Below are 17,637 nucleotides of genomic sequence, written 5' to 3'. Positions count from 1 at the left end.
TCACGAACTTGGCGGAACCGACGTCTGAATTTACACTATATAAACACTATACGTGCTACTAATTCGCCATATAGCTGGGAAATTCACTAAAAAGTTTTGCCAGAAATGAAAATGAAAGCCAGTTTTTGAATGCAAAAATAAACGTCGGAAACGACACCATTCGGTTCTTTGGGAGTTGAGGAGGGCTGTTGACAAATGGCGGGAGATTAAGAGTCCACCGGCAAACAAGATGAAAATGATTACTTCATTGACGTCCAGAGGATGTTTTTTCCCCCGGACCTCGCGCATCACATCATTAAGAAGTAAAATCGAGAAATTACTTGACTTTTCGAGCTAAGGACAGAGTATCCCTAATGCCGTGAGAGAACTGACCAAACCAAACACCAGTGCCCAGCCATGTAGGAAGTTGACTCTGAACTGATTAAAAATTGGAGGTAATAAATAATGTTAGCTTCCTTTTGATAGCCAGTAGTAGCAGTTTAGCAAAAAATGTTAACAGAACTACACATCAGATCTCCATTTATTAGCCATGAAGTGCATGGATAACAGTTGACGAGGTATATAAGAAATGTTTACTTTTAGTACTGTTTAAGCTTGCATCAAAATAATGAGCCATGTTAACAATATGATTGGGAAATCAAACGAGAGCTAAGAGACCCAATCAAGGAAGACATGAATTTACTTAAATGATTAGTCCTATTACAAACGAGTAACCATAATTCTCGGATATTCGTTTTGGGTAAAGACGTAGGCCTATGAATTCTTAACGTTTATCATAATACGAGTATTTATATTTTCCGTAAGTTCACACATAGGCATTACGTACAAATGTATAACGTGTGATTATTGCCATAAGAGGAAAAGTGTTGTATATTTTGTGATGTTCTATTGGTATAAAAACATCAACAGCAACAGAATTGAGGCCCCGAGTTGCAAATAAACTAAATGCCGCGATGTTTCGAAATAGTCAAAGGTCTGTGTTTATAAAATAGTGAACTTTGTTCTATATACAAAGTCGAAAACGATGTCAATTCCTATTTGGCCAACGAACTGAGTAAAAATAATTGCGCCATTATTGTACGGTATGCTGAATTACCATAGGCCAAAACGTTCAGCGTATACACATTTGAAAAATTGTATACGAACTCAATTTCGATTCTGATTCTGAGTATAAGGGTCTATACATTATTTTTTGTAGCAAATAACGAAATTATCAGCTCAGAGATCCGCTGTTTAAGTGATATTATATAAAACAAAATTTATAAAGTACGTAGTCAGGATTATGAACAATGACGGGAAGGAAAACGGTAGCTGTTTTGTTATACCGTACGCGGCAGGGTTCTATAATTTGAGGGTAACACCAACATTTTATAGTTTCTATTTTATAAACTGACCTGTAATGACTACCAAGTTTGAACTAGGCAGCTATTTGAGTTCATACGGCTGATGTTAAACGGAAAATAGTTCAAATATACTAGGCCGAACAGAAAAATGACTTCATGTAAGTTATTTATCTTTCTTCAAACTCATAAACCTTCGGTGACTGAAAAGTCTTACATATTACATTGGAAATTTGAGTTTTATAGAAGAACGAGGTCTTTGCGCCTTACCAAATAAGTGCTTGATACCAGTGACATTTCATGATTTCCTTTATTTAGCCGCTTACGTGATATCGTTACATCTGGTTTATTAGAGCTCTTCGATAATATGCATATCTTCTTCAATCATCCGAATGCCTAATTTAGATAATCTGCCCTTATATATTACATCAGCTTCGTAATACACTCATTGGCTCACAAGCAAAGGCGCGGTAAGCCACAGGCAGCTACGTCAGTTGAGATTGGCAAAGCTATATAAAACATATTTGGCCATTGTAAGGAAAGGTGTGCCATTGTAGGCCTATTGCTGTGCGAACTTGTTAAATTGAGTCGGTTTATAAAAGATTCAGGATTCTGAACGTTAAAACAGACAGACTAATGTGCTCACGACATCATTGTTGGTTCTGGCGCTTAAAGCCTTTGGAATATTCATAGGCTTAAATCCCGTAGGGTGGTTGAGCCATCAGTGCACCTCATGCGGTGCACTGTAGGCATTAACTGAAGGTTCTTTGCAGGGTGTCTTTGGCCCTTAGCCGCAAACCCTATCGTTCCTTTTTCTGTACCTCCTTTCATATTCTCTTTCTTCCATCTTATTATCTACTCTCCCAACAATTGTTTCATAGTACAACTGCTTTGAGGTTTTCCTCCCGGTACACCTTTCAAACCTTTTGCTGTCAATTTCCGTTCCAACGCTGAATGACCTCATAGGTCCCAGTGCTTGTCAATTTCCGTTCCAACGCTGAATGACCTCATAGGTCCCAGTGCTGGTCCTTTGGCCTAAATTCTATATGAAATCCCATTCAGTTCATAGGCCTAAACTTAGCAGCCTCATCCCATAGATACCAAGTGAAAACCAGATAGCAGTATACGTATCTTCCTACCAAGATGGGAAAAACTTACGTGTTATTATTATTATTATTATTATTATTATTATTATTATTATTATTATTATTATAGTTAAGCTCGGTTCGTATTGCATTCACCTAAAGGCGATGTTATCTTTTATCACACCACAGGCGGAGAGAGGCTTCAGATAACGGGAGAGGGTGTTTGAATTTCCGTAGCAATAGAGCTCGAATAGTCGAGGGAGGAACGCCCAACCGCCAAGATGTTCCGGTCAAAAGAAAAGTAAGTGTTCTTTGATATGGAAATATGATAATTACTCAGTTTATTGTCTTATAGGCCTATGGCCTAATTTTCTTTGTTCATTGGTGTGCGAAGACGCCGGTAGTGCAATCGACAGAGGAAATATATGTATAAATTTATATAATATATATATATATATATATATAATATATATAATATATATATATATCATATCGAAAAACTAACGCGAAAAAGCCAGTTTACATGTTTAACAAAAATTATGACGGATAAGCAGTTAGCACTGTGACTGCTAATTTCATTTTTTTTTTTTAGGCAAGATATCAAGATATGCAATTTTTGGAATCTCGTGAGAAATTTTAGCATTAGCAGACCCAAAGGAGAGAGAGAGAGAGAGAACATGAGTCTAAAAGGGGTAGCTGCTATGGGTTTAACTCTAAACATAAGCTGCTGTCAAGGTTGTTTCTTATCACTATCACTTAGTGATCTCTGCATCCTGGCAACTCTCTCTCTCGTCTCTCCTCTCGATCTCTCACTCTTTTTTCTCCCCCCCCCCCCCCCTCGTCTCTCTCTCTCTCTCTCTCTCTCTTCTCTCTCTCTCTCTCTCGTTAGAAAAAAGTTGTTCATGCTTATGTCCTCTCTCTCTTATATTTTTTAATTAGAAGAAACCTGTTTTGTTCATTTCAGTGTACGTTCTTAGTCTCATATAGCTCTTTTGACACAATGAATTAACATTTTTCGTTTTCAAATATACCGCTGGCATGTTAGGGACAGTGATAGTCCTCCTTTTCTTCAACTTCCAAGAGCCTCGATGCTCATTCCCCACCAGTTGCATGTTATAGTGGCCTCCTGTGCAACAAAAAAGAAGAAACCTCTTTGATCTCGTGCAACAAGTTGCCGCCAAAAACAGATTTAGATATGTTCAGTCTTTCGCATATTTCATTTGCTTCTCAAAATTATCCTGTGAATTTTCTTTTACGTTGCCTCGTCTCAGACAAGCGTATATTAGTGTCCTTTTTTAAACGGATATTCATGTTTCTAGTAGTTTATTGCCATCTTTGTATACAGGATATGCCCTAGTACGCAAGCAACTTTTGAATGTGAGGTGCCAAGTAGCGCCTTTTTGGGGAGATTTGAGTTGCCAAGTAGCGAGTTCAGTATCTATGTTCGCACATTTTTTAAAGTAACTGATAATGACAATGGTTATTGTTTTTTCTGTTATGTTGGCCGTGATACGAGGTACGTACCTTTTTCCTTTATTTATTCTTTTGTTTGGTTTTCATGCAGAACTGTCAGAAAATAGAGACCTAAATACGTACTAATTATGTTCAAACAAATTCATATTTCAATGCAGCCGTCAGCAAGATATTACGATTGCGCGGAACGTTCAGTTTGAACATTAAAGGAAACATTGATACCTCTATACCTCTATCACCCTTTTTTTCTTCTTATTCGTGGGAATATAAAATAATTATCAGTGGGAGTTGCGAGTTTTATGTTTAGCGTTAAGGTTTAATAAAATGGCGTTTTTAATGTTTTGTTGATTTGGTAGTTTATATATTTATTTTTTTGTCCGTGACTTTAAAGTCATCAAGTTTGCGGAACTTGGTTGCCTTTTTTTTTTACGTTGTTATCGCATAATAGGCGTATTTTATCTTTCTTGTCCTCATATTCATTAGTTCTGTTTTATTTCTAAAGCGTACCGTGAAATAGATGCGTCGCTTTAAACAAAATAAAGTGAAGAAAACTAACCTTACGGGAAAATAAGATAGTCACACGCGTACTGCTGCTCAAGTCTCACACAATCCCCGTCATAAAATTCCTCGCTAGCCTTCTTGTCTTAATCGAATTTGTTTTCTTGCTTTTTTACGTAACATTTACAATTACTTCGAGAGACGCTTATCTACCTACAGTGCAATAAAGGTATTTAGTGGGTCTACTGATAACCTGGAAGGTAGGCCCATGGTCTAGATACAGAATACGTTCAATTTTCGTACGGAACTTTGTGGGAGAATACCTGTGCATAAAACGTCCAAAACATTAGCTGTCTTATTTGTATATAAGCAATGCTCGTCAGCAATGCGTCGAACCCCCGAAACGCTCTACGCCACTCACCTCTCCATATTGTTATGGAAGATTGCTTGGAATTAAGGGTATAATGCTCGGACAAGAGAGTAGATTGCTTGGAATTTGGGACGAGACTGTTTGGGATTGGGGAAGAGATGCTTGGAATTGTGGTGAGATTGCTTTGAATTAGGGAGGGACTGCTTGGAATTGAGGGTAAATTGCTTGTAATTGTGGACGAAAGTGCTTGGAATTTGGGATTAGATTGCTTGTAATTGGGGCTAGATCGTTTTACTTGTAATGGGAACTAGATTGCTTGTAATTGGGGCTAGATTGCTTTGCTTGTAATTGGAGCTAGATTGCTTTAATTGGGACTTTAGTGCTTGTAATTGGGACTAAATTGCTTGTAATTGGTGACTAGATTGCTTGGAACTGGTGACGAGATTGCTTGAAATTGGAGTTTAGATTGCTTAGAACCGGGGTGAGATTGCCTGCAATTGGAATGAAGATTGCTTGGAATTGGGGGTGAAATTGTAAGACTCCTCTCCACTTCCCTCTTGGTTACGTCACAGGCTCTTTGAGGATCAAGACCCCCACTATCCCCCACCCCACGCGAGGATGAATCAAGGGTGAGATTCGAGTGGGCGAGGATCGAATTCCTACTTTGTATGGAGGACTACTTACGTAAGGATCGAGGGTGAATTCTCTTGCGTTTATCTGGTCGAAGTCGAGTCTCTCTCTCTCTCTCTCTCTCTTTCTTACTTAGGCTACCTGTTGCGTGTCTTCATTTTTTTTATCTTTTTACTTTTTCCTGTTAGCTTTTTTTTTCTTTTCTCTGATAAAATAATCATTCTTACTTTTATCCATTCTGCTGTTATGGAATGTTAGCTTTACCATGCCAGCTATTGTTCTCAATAACTGTTTGCTTACACACACACACACACACTTTATATATATATCATATATATATATATATATATATATATATATATATATATTCATAACTGAAACTTGTATTTTATTTAAGTGTAATTAATTAATCGAGGGTTATTTAAAGACCGTAATTTGTTAACTGTACACTCTGTAAACATTGTTGATGTCGTACACTTTTGTACCATCTAATTTTAGGTTTTAAGTCTTCACGGCCCTTTCACGCTCAAATTAGAGAGAGAGAGAGAGAGAGATCCATACTCATTTATGAGGAGCAGAATTAACTGTTATCATTATAAGACCACTTACCCGTGATGGGCGTTCCTTCATGTCACCCCCATTATCGTGAATGATATGCAAATCTAGCCCCATTAAGGCTTTGTAAATCCAATAACCTGATGTATCATACGAGTTTACGTAAACATACAGATTATACCTGAGCGTCGGAGGAATACAGGGGCCATGAAACGATGCGGTCGCTAAAATCAACGCGATATAGAGGAGGGATTGTACTTCTACTCTGAGTGTCTGCTCTTTCTACTTTGATGTAAGAAAATAAAGGGAAATAGACACACAGATATATGTATCTATTATTTACCTAGGCTATATATTGTATATTATATATTATATATATATAATATTATAATATATATATATCTAGTATATATATTTATATATATATATTATGTTGGTATATAATATATATATATATAAACCCTACGTTATATACATAATATATATATATTCTATAACAATAATAGTATATATATATATAATATATATATATATATATATGAACCCTACGTATATACATATATATATTATTATATATATATATATGTGTGTGTGTGTGTGTGTGTAAACCCTACGTATATAACGTATATATATATATATATATATATATATATATATTATATATATATATATATATATACACAATTGTTATAATCCTGTAAATTATTTCAAACGAACGGTATATTTTTTTTTCTCTTGAACAGAAACCATCCTTTAGTTTTTCTTTTAAATGACTGTTCGTAACCATGTCTCTCTCTCTCTCTCTCTCTCTCTCTCCTCTCTCTCTCTCTCTCTCTCTCTCTCTCTCTAGGCGAGCATGCGTAATGTATACGACTCCTACTTGGGTTTATTTACAGAAGTTCCTTGACCAGAGCTACTCTCTTTCCCGGTTACAATTACACAGTTACGGACCTGAACTCGAGGATAAAGTGGAATTTTAATAACGACAATCTCTACTATGAGATTCAGGGTCTCTGTAACACGGTTTTTTGGACTTTACTCCATGTCAAAGCATCGGAAGTAGCTGAAAGTTGACATATGTATATTTTACAACCACACAAATTTTGTCAGCATTATCAATAACCTAAACCCGATAGTTTTAATTTTTATAGAGTAAAAATGATCTAGCCGACGCCATGGCCAATGATTACGAGCCAAGAGTCGAAAAACATTCATTACGTAAGCAAGGTAAACAAACACCTTTTGACGAAATGTTGCCCCGCCCATCCACCAGACAGAATTCCATCGGCTCTGAAACCCCAAAGACTTTATGAATGGCGGAACGATACAAAGATGTGGGTGGGGTATCAGTGCTAGCGTAGTAATACTACTGTAGCAGTAGTACCGCAGTATAGCAGTAATATACATGAATTAAACGTTTAGGCCAACTGCTGGGATCCTTGAGGATCATTTAGCACTTCTTACAACTACTCGAGAAATTTAGTTTTTATAGCCAGAAGAAAAATTTTCTAATCCAACAATGCCCATGGTAGCCTTCAGTGTTATCCTTTATTACAACGAGGCGGAAGTGGGTGGAGCCTCATTAAGTCATCATTCTGACGATAATTATTGGTGAAGGTTTAAAGCCAATATACGGTACCGGCTATTTTTTTTTTTTTTTTTAGTAAATAGGTAGATAGCCAATAAATAGAAATTGCTTGACATTGGATATAACAGTTATCAAATCGAGCTTGTCTACTATGTTTTTGATAATTACCAACTATTCCCTACATCTTGTCAATCTGATTGTGACCTATAAAGTAGACTGTAATTTCTTAGGAAACTTATTTTGGGAGTTAGACTAATAATCGAAGTGTTTTTGTATTTATTAACATATTTTGTTGGTTTGTTCATTATGACAATTATCAGTGGAGAGGTTCCAGAGTTCATAAAGGTGTACTGCTTTGCTTGTATTTAAATTTGTATGTCATTGTTGCCAGAGGTTTAGCCTTCGTTACGTATAGCCAATCATCCATCGAGAAAGAGGGAAGAAATGCTGTCATAAGTTACGTAACGAGTGCGTTCGAAACCTTTTCTCTGAGTAAGTTGGCCCGTCTTCAAAAAAGTCACTTTTACATTATAAGTACCAAATTTATTCAACCTACGTAGTGCAGAATACAGTCAAAATTAATGTGTAGATATAATATGTATTCTGAATAAGCGTTATATTTATGAAATGCATAGATAAAAAGTTATTGCGAAAAAACCGTGTTACAGAGGCCCTGAATCTCATAGTAATTCTCTTGGATAACAATGCTCCACGCGAACGTTTATTTAACATTCCTCTTGATTGTTTTTCAAGTCAATATTGGTTTGGCTTCGAATCCGCCACTTAAAATTTTGCAAGCGCAGATTTTTATTTTTATTCATTTTTATTTTTTGTGGGGGGGTGGGTGATAGGTGGGGAAGGCCGTGACGTCATCTTTTGTTGACAACGTGTGACAGGAGAAGCCGTTTTCCGTCTGCACCTGTTTTTCAGTATCGCTTTCCGCCACTTAATTTCTCTGTCCTGGTTTGCGTGACAATTTCTTGTGCTTATGCTCAAGAATATTATCATTATTATTATTGCTATTATTATTATTGTAGATATTATTATTATTATTATTATTATTATTATTATTATTATTATTATTATTATTATTATTATTATTATTATTATTGAGAAACAAAATCCACAGTTACTTGTGCTTATGCTCAAGATTATTTTATTATTATTATTATTATTATTATTATTATTATTATTATTATTATTGGAGAAACAAATCCACAGTTTCTTGTGCTTATGCTCAAGATTATTATCATTATTTTTAATTACTATTATTTTCACTTAAATTATATTTCTTTTTTTTTTTTGCTCTATCACAGTCCTCTAATTCGACTGGGTGGTATTTATAGTGTGGGGTTCCGGGTTGCATCCTGCCTCCTTAGGAGTCCATCACTTTTCTTACTATGTGCCCCGTTTCTAGGATCACACTCTTCTGCATGAGTCCTGGAGCTACTTCAGACTCTAGTTTTTCCAAATTCCTTTTCAGGGATCTTGGGATCGTGCCTAGTGTTCCTATGATTATGGGTACAATTTCCACTGGCATATCCCATATCCTTATTTCTATTTTCAGATCTTGATACTTATCCATTTTTTCCCTTTCTTTCTCTTCAACTCTGGTGTCCCATTGTATTGCTACATCAATGAGTGATACTTTCTTCTTGACTTTGTCAATCAACGTCACGTCTGGTGTGTTTGCACGTATCACCCTATCTATCTGTTCTGATACCATAGTCCCAGAGGATCTTTGCCTGTTCGTTTTCTATCACTCCTTCAGGTTGGTGTTCGTACCACTATTACTGCAAGGTAGCTGGTGTTTCTTGCACAGGCTCCAGTGGAGGGCTTTTGCTACTGAATCATGCCTCTTTTTGTACTGGTTCTGTGCAAGTGCCGGACATTCGCTTGCTATGTGGTTTATGGTTTCATTTTTCGTATTGCACTTCCTACAAATGGGAGAGATGTTATTTCCATCTATCGTTCTTCGGACATATCTGGTTCTTAGGGCCTGATCTTGTGCCGATGTTATCATTCCTTCAGTTTCCTTCTTGAGCTCTCCCCTCTGTAGCCATTGCCACGTGTCATCGCTGTCTAGTTCTTTAGTCTGTCTCATGTAATGTCCGTGCATTGGTTTGTTATGCCATTCCTCTGTTCTGCTTGTCTTTCTCCTGTCTCTGTATATTTCTGGGTCTTCGTCTACTTTTATCAGTCCTTCCCATGCACTCTTGAGCCACTCGTCTTCACTGGTCTTCATATATTGCCCCAGTGCTCTGTTCTCGATGTTGACGCAGTCCTCTATGCTTAGTAGTCCCCTCCCTCCTTCCTTTCGTGTTATGTATAGTCTGTCCGTATTTGCTTTTGGGTGTAGTGCTTTGTGTATTGTCATATGTTTCCTCGTTTTCTGGTCTATGCTGCGAAGTTCTGCCTTCGTCTATTCCACTATTCCTGCGCTGTATCTGATTACTGGCACTGCCCATGTGTTTATGGCGTTATTATTATTATTATTATTATTATTATTTTTATTATTATTATTATTATTATTGGTTGCAGGTCCACAATAATATCGCATGTGAGTATAAGGTCTTTAATGGATATTAAAAGCTTTCGAACCATGTACTAGGTTCATCTTCAGTCAAGTCTGAAGATGAACCTAGTACAAGGTTCGAAAGCTTTTAATATCCATTAAAAGACCTTATACTCACATGCAATATTATTGTGTACCTGCAACCATTGTCATCATTTTCGACACGGAAAATTGTGTCCATTATTATTATTATTATTATTATTATTATTATTATTATTATTATTATTATTATTATTATATTGGAGAAACAAATTCACAGTTATGCATGGTTACATGTATTTGAAAAAAAAAAATCATTCTCTACAGAGAGCTTTCGGGAATCTGTTAGCTTTACAAATTAATTTTCAAATATATTCGTGCCCATACATAACTGTTAATTTGTTTCTCGATTTAAGATTCATGCTACTGTTATTATTATTATTATTATTATTATTATTATTATTATTATTATATTATTATTATTATTCATAAAAGTCTCTCAGTATCATCATTCATCAAAATGTTGAGGAAATCCGGCCACAATGTTGAAAGTGTAAATATGTCTATATATATATATATATATATATAATATATATATATATATATATATATATGTTATATATATATCATATATATTATATATGTGTGTGTGTGTGTGTGTGTGTGTGTGTGTGTGTGTATACCAGTGTGGATTTCTTTACCATTATTATTATTATTATTATTATTATATTAAAGGTAATGGCTACTTCGGCAGCGTTACACTTGTAGAGATTCTTCTCTATTTTCCGAATAGCGGCTTTTTCCGTGCTACTTAAACAGGCTAGTAGAGCGCCTATGGAGGTCACGATCAAATACATTGTCAAAATCGGTGTATATATTTAAATTTTACAGATAAACTATGATATCATAGCCATCAAAGTCATTAACGATATTCTCTCTCTCTCTCTCTCTCTCTCTCTCTCTCTCTCTCTCTCTCTCTCTCTCTCTCTCTCTTTCTTTCTTTCTTGAAGCGAGCTTTCGTCTGGAGCTGCCAGACATCCTCTAGGCTAGGAAGATGAGGGTGAACTGCTTTTGGTGTGGTCACTGTGGTGTCCGTCCTCCTTATATTTTGGGGCCGTCAGCAGGGGGTCTGCCCCCATTCTGATCTATTTGCTAGGGGTGGTACGTCATCTTTTTCATTGGTGGCTTGAGCCAGGTCTCAAGCCACTTTCGCCGAGTCGATGGTTGCGAAGCTGCAGGCTCTGCAGCCGTCTAGCCCTCCTGAGCTGTGTGCGATAACGCTGTTGGACGTTGCGTTACGCTGCGAGACGTCACGGCTAAAATATGATTGTCGTTGCCTGCAGGAGTGTCTCGTTCGGGCGTTGTCTTCCGTGGAGTTGTCGTGGTCGGTGGTGTCATTATTATTATTATTATTATTATTATTATTATTATTATTATTATTATTATTCAAAGAACAATAAAGTTATGTGCAACACAGGAAACGCAAATACCATCTGTGTAGCTTTTTTTTTTTTTTTTATACGAGATCTTCAGAGCTGAAAAATATGAAATTCTCTTCTATTCGTATACCAATACTTTTCTCATAGAGTGGCAGAAGAATTTACGTCAATCGTTCCTGAGAAAATACCAATGAGTAATCGGTAATATGATAAAGAAAAATAATAATGGTGTTCAGTGCATGACTAAGTGAAGTTAACATTGTATTAATCGTACATTTGTGTGATAACGTGAATATGCACGGTCGCAAATACGTGCATGCACTCATATACGTATCTATAACGGCGATATCTTCCATCAGGGCCCAGAGCGCTTTTTCAGTTTTCTGGAAAAAGAAAATAAAAACTATACAGATGGCTATTTGTCTGTCCGTCCGCCCTCAGAACGTGAAAACTACTGAGGATAGAGGGCTGCAAATGGGCGTGTCGATCCTCCACCCTCCAATCATTAAACATACCAAATTGCAGCCCTCTAGCCTCAGTGGTTTTTGTTTTACTAGAGGTTAGAGTTAGCCATGCGGTGCCAACAACGCATGCTGAGAGTTTCGTATAGCCTTAGATGCTGTACAGAAAACTTGATAGCACCGAAGAAACTCCGGCGCATTTTTTACTTGTTTATATATATATATATATATATATATATATATATATATATATAAATATATGTATATATATATATATATATATATATATTTATTTATCGTGAAGATAGTGTAATCTATATTCTTTCATCCGTTAAGCCATATTCCTCAGACCATTCGGAATAAAAAGGGCATTTCGCATCACCCGATTGCCTCCCTCAGTGCTTGCAATATCGACACGTCAACGAACCTCTTGAAAGCATTGCACAACAGGAAATAAAACTGTTGCAAGGGACCAAGGAAGGGTTAGAAGGACTTTCCTTTCAAGTTGTAGTGGTCGAAGTTCCCGCTAGATGGCATTCTACAACCATTTTCTTAATCTCAAGCAACCCGCAGGTAGGCAGCGCCGTCAGTGCATCTCTTGCGTAGCTGCAACCCCCTTTTCATTCCTTTTACCGTCCCTCCGTTCATATTCGCTGTCTTCCATCTTACTTTCCTCAAACCCAATTCGGCGCTGAATGAGGTCGTAGGTCCCAGCGCTTGGCATCCTTCCTAAATTTTGATATCCCGTTCCATCCTTTATCTCAAGCGAGCAATAATAAACTAGACAGAACGACTCTTACAAGTCACTCTTAACCTCGGCTCTCCTTAACATCTTGCTTCAATAAAAAGCTGAATTAAAGATCGCTCTATCGGACCCTCTTCCCAAATGCTTGCATTTATCTCATTCTAGTGATGTCTCACGTTACATATTACTTGTTCTTAGGTTTTTCGCTTACTCGGGGAGTAAGCCTGCAAACTACTTTGCTGTTCTTCTTCTTCTGAAAAAGCTGTTTTGCGTTGAGTTAAAGATACAGGAATTTTAGGATAGGATATTTATGATTCATTTATTAGAATGAACATGTAAAAAAATAAATGATGTGCAGAACAATTATTTCTATTAAAATATAACGTATTCATTTTAATTTTCGATGGTGACACAACACTGTTTGATCGTATAGATATTAGCATGCGCTCTGAGTAAGCTGGAGGTCTGATCACACTTCTTTTTTTTATAGTTAATTCTTTCCTCCATTATTTTATAATTTTGAGGATTGTTCTTTTTGAAACGTCTTACACATTACTTATTTTCATGTTTTACTATTATTATTTTTTTATTCTTTGCTCCATTTTTATTTTGGAATTTTCAGGATGGTTCTTTGTTTATAATCTGGAGTATTTATTTGAAGAATGTCAGGGTGAAGAGAAGACTTGCCATATACATAAGCAAAGTGCCTCAGCGGCGTGGTTGGTATGGTATTAGCGTACCACCTCGGTGGTCGCGGGTTAGATTCTCGGTCATTCCATTGAGGGGTTAGAGATGTGTATTTCTGGTGACAGAAGTTCACTCTCGACGTGGTTCGGAAGTCACGTAAAGCCGTTTGTCCCGTTGCTGAATAAACACTGGTTCCATGCAACGTAAAAACACCATACAAACAAACTATATACATATGCAGCCATCGGCTTTAACGTCAATCTAGTGATGCTTTCGGGTAAAACGTCATTAAGGTACTTTTACCCTATATATATATATATATATATATATATATATATATATATATATATATATATATATATATATACATATACATATATATATATGACTGGTAAAAATGTTCTGTAACAACAGAATTCCATCTAATAAAAGGAGCCCATAAAAACACCAAAATGTAGAGAGAAAAGTACTATATTTCAGAGACTGCTGTCTCTCTCTTCAGGTATACCTGAAGAGAGAGCAGCAGTCTCTGAAATATAGTACTTTTATCTCTACATTTTGGTGTTTTTTTATGGGCTCCTTTTATTAGATTATATATATATAAATAATATATAATATATATATATATATATATATATATATATATATATGATAAAGGTAAAAGTAATAATTTAAGAATATGATAAAGGAAAAAGTAATAACTTAAGAATATGACAAAGGGTAAAAGTAATGAAACATATATATATATATATATATATATATATATAGATATATATATTTATATATATATATATTTTTATATATATATATATATATTATATATAGATATATATATTATATATAATATATATATATATATATCAGTTACTTTTACCCTTTGTCATATTCTTAAATTATTACTTTTACCTTTATCATATATAAATATCTTATATATATATATATATATATATATATATATATATATATATATATATATATATATATATATATATATATATATATATATATATATGTGTGTGTGTGTGTGTGTGTGTGTGTGTGTGCACGCGCGCGTGTGCACAGGAAGCGACATTAGAAGACAATATTACTCGAAAATTGGATCATGATTTGGAGCTTGTAATCGTAAGTCACGTGATTATATCCACTGTGCCACGATCGGCTGAAGTCGCCTTTCGTTTATGCTAAAATTCGTAACAGATTCGTAGTTACGAATCGTACGTTTCGTTACGTTGCGCCATCTAATACCGAAGTTACGTGCCTGACGAAGTGACGAATTAGTAAGGCGTACGTTTTTCGAAACATTTGCCTTTTCGTGGAATCTAATTATGGCCACTAGCTGCAACCCCTTTCGTTTCTGTTACTGAACCTCCGTTCATATTCTCTTTCTTCCATCTTCCTTTCCAAATTCTCGCAACACTTGATTCACAGTCCAACTGCTTTGAGGTTTTCCTCCTGTTTACGCCATTCAAACGTTTTACTGTCAATTTCCATTTCTAAGTAAGCGTCTAATTCTTTAGAATTCTTTTTTGTGAGTCAAATTGCGAGTTTATATTATATCCGGCTAAGGAAATGATAAATAAAGGATATATTGAATAAAGATATAATGAATATTATTCAGAAAATCGTGTGTGGACTGTTGCGAGTCAAAGCGCCTTAGCGGCGTGGTTGGTATGGTATTAGCGTCCCACCTCGGTGGTCGCGGGTTCGATTCTCGGCCATTCCATTGAGGAGTGAGAGATGTGTATTTCTGGTGATAAAAGTTCACTCTCGACGTGGTTCGGAAGTCACGTAAAGCCGTTGGTCCCGTTGCTAAATAATCACTGGTTCCATGCAACTTAAAAACACCATACAAACAAACTATTGCGAGTAATCAGTAGGAACCTGTCATGTTTTGAGATGGATAGAGATGTCACCTTCTGTCTTTTCAGGGTCAAAGGTTACATTAGAATTGGTGATAAATTTAGAACCGTGTGAAATAGCATATGGGTCATGCATACTCTGCAAATGCAGTAGATGTGCAGAGCGAAGTAGGAGTCATATCCAGAGGTCAAAGGTTAATCGAAGATTAACCATGGCATAATTTTTGAAATAGGCAAGATAGATTTTATGTGGTATGCATACTCCATTCATTTAGTTGATGTGCAGAATGAGGGCAAGGTCAAACCCAGAGGTCGGAGGTCAGATAAAAATTAAACCTTACCTGTATTTGAGTTATATTCCGTAGAGTGTGACAAGATTAAGGTCATTATCGTGCTTGGGGTTAAAGATCAGATAGAAATTTAAATACAAAACTTGTGGGCCATACGTATTTGCGCAAGTATACATGATTATTCTAATTAAGAGTTCCTCGCTGGACGAGTGCTTTTCGCACTCGGCCAACGCGGAATCAGAGGAATTTATTTCTGGCGATAGAAATTCATTTCTCGATATAGTGTGGTTCGGATCCCACAATAAGCTGTAGGTCCCATTGCTAGGTGACCAATTGGTTCCTAGCCACGTAAAAATATCTAATCCTTCGGGCCAGCCCTAGGAGAGCTGTTAATCAGCTCAGTGGTCTGGTCTAACTAAGATATACTTAAGTTATTCTAATTAAGGTTTGTTTATTGTTCTTGTCTTCAAGTGAAAGCGTGGGTCTTATAGCTTGCGTTTAGTATGTCGTCACCTTATTGACCAATAGTAAGATCCAGCCTAAGTGATTGCACAAGCAATTCTTTCTTCTTCTTCTTCTTCTTCATAGATCTTTCCTACTTATGTCTGCGAGATTTTCTCAGTGATGAGAGAGAGGGAAAGAGAGAGAGAGAGATCTGTTGCGTACATTGTTTTCTTAGATATACAGGTGTTCATTCTTTTCCTAGTTAAGACAGGTGTTCATTCTTAGCCTAGATGAACAGGTGCACATTCTCTTCCTTAGATAATAGACAGGTGTTCGTTCTCGTCCTAGATAACCAGGTGTTCATTTTTTTCTTCAGATATTCAGCATTCATTCTTTTTCTAGATAAACAGGTGTACATTCTCTTCCTAGATTAACAGGTGTTCTTTCGCTTCCCAGATAAAAAGGTGTTCATTCACTTCCTACATAAGCAGATGTTCATTTTTTCCTAGATAAACAGGTGTTCATTCTCTTCCCAGATAAACAGGTGTTCTTTCTCTTCCTAAATGAACAAATGTTCATTGTTTTCCTAGATAAAAACAGTTCATTCTTTTCCTAGATAAACAGGTGTTCATACTTGTCCTAGTTATACAGGTGTTCATTCTCCTCTCAGACAACCTGTGTTCATTCTCTTCCTAGATAAACAGGCGATCACTCTCTTCCTAGATGTACAGGTGTTCATTGTTTCCCTAGATAAACAAGAATTCATTCCTTTCGCAGATAAACAGGTGTCCATTTTTCTAGATAAACAGATGTTTATTCTCTTCCTAGACAAAGAGGCGTTCATTCTCTTCCTAGATAAACAGGTCTCACTCTCTTCCTAGATGAACAGCTGTTCATTGGTTTCCTAGATAAACGAGAGTTCATTCTTTTCCTAGATAAATAGGTGTTCATACTTGTCCTAGTTATAAAGGTGTTCATTTTTCTAGATAAACAGGTATTAATTTTCTTTCTAGACAAACAGGTGTTCATGCTCTGCAGATAAACAGGTATTCATTGTTTTCCTAGATAAACAAGAGTTCATTCTTATCCTATATAAAACAGGTGTTCATATTTGTCCTAGTTATACAGGTGTTCATTTTTCTGGATAAACAGGTATTAATTTTCTTTCTAGACAAACAGGTGTTCATTCTCTTCGTAGATACACAGGTGTTAGTTGTTTTCCTAAGATAAACAGGCGTTCATTGTTTTCCTAGATAAACAAGAGTTCATTCTTTCACTATATAAAACAGGTGTTCATATTTGTCCTAGTTATACAGTTGTTAATTTTTCTAGATAAACAGGTGTTCATACTTGCCCTAGTTATACAGGTGTTCATTTTTCTAGATAAACAGCGGCCTATTCTCTTCATATACAAACATAAACTACATCTTCGTTAACGAGTGTAAAGGGTTTGAATTATGAACCGTGTCTAAAAGTCAATTAGTTTGTACGTATATATATATATATATATATATATATATATATATATATATATATATATATATATATATATATCTTTCATCATCAAAGCATTTGGCAAAGATTGGAGGGAGGTGCCACTTACGTGTCAGATTATCCTC

General features: G+C 35.9%; 1 protein-coding gene across 1 annotated transcript in view; it reads left to right on the top strand.

Annotated features, from left to right (window-relative positions):
- The first annotated feature begins 2,637 nt into the window (after positions 1 to 2,637).
- LOC135227080 (hemocyte protein-glutamine gamma-glutamyltransferase-like) overlaps positions 2,638 to 17,637 on the top strand; it is a 72,427-nt gene continuing 57,427 nt past the window's right edge. The window contains exon 1 of the mRNA XM_064266916.1: positions 2,638 to 2,726. Coding sequence (XP_064122986.1) covers positions 2,707 to 2,726 — 20 coding nt within the window. The 5' untranslated portion in view covers positions 2,638 to 2,706. The remainder of the gene's footprint in view (positions 2,727 to 17,637) is intronic.

This window comes from Macrobrachium nipponense, chromosome 15 (genome assembly GCF_015104395.2).
Source record: "Macrobrachium nipponense isolate FS-2020 chromosome 15, ASM1510439v2, whole genome shotgun sequence".
NCBI lineage: Eukaryota > Metazoa > Arthropoda > Malacostraca > Decapoda > Palaemonidae > Macrobrachium > Macrobrachium nipponense.
This window is presented reverse-complemented; position numbering and strand designations above follow the sequence as displayed.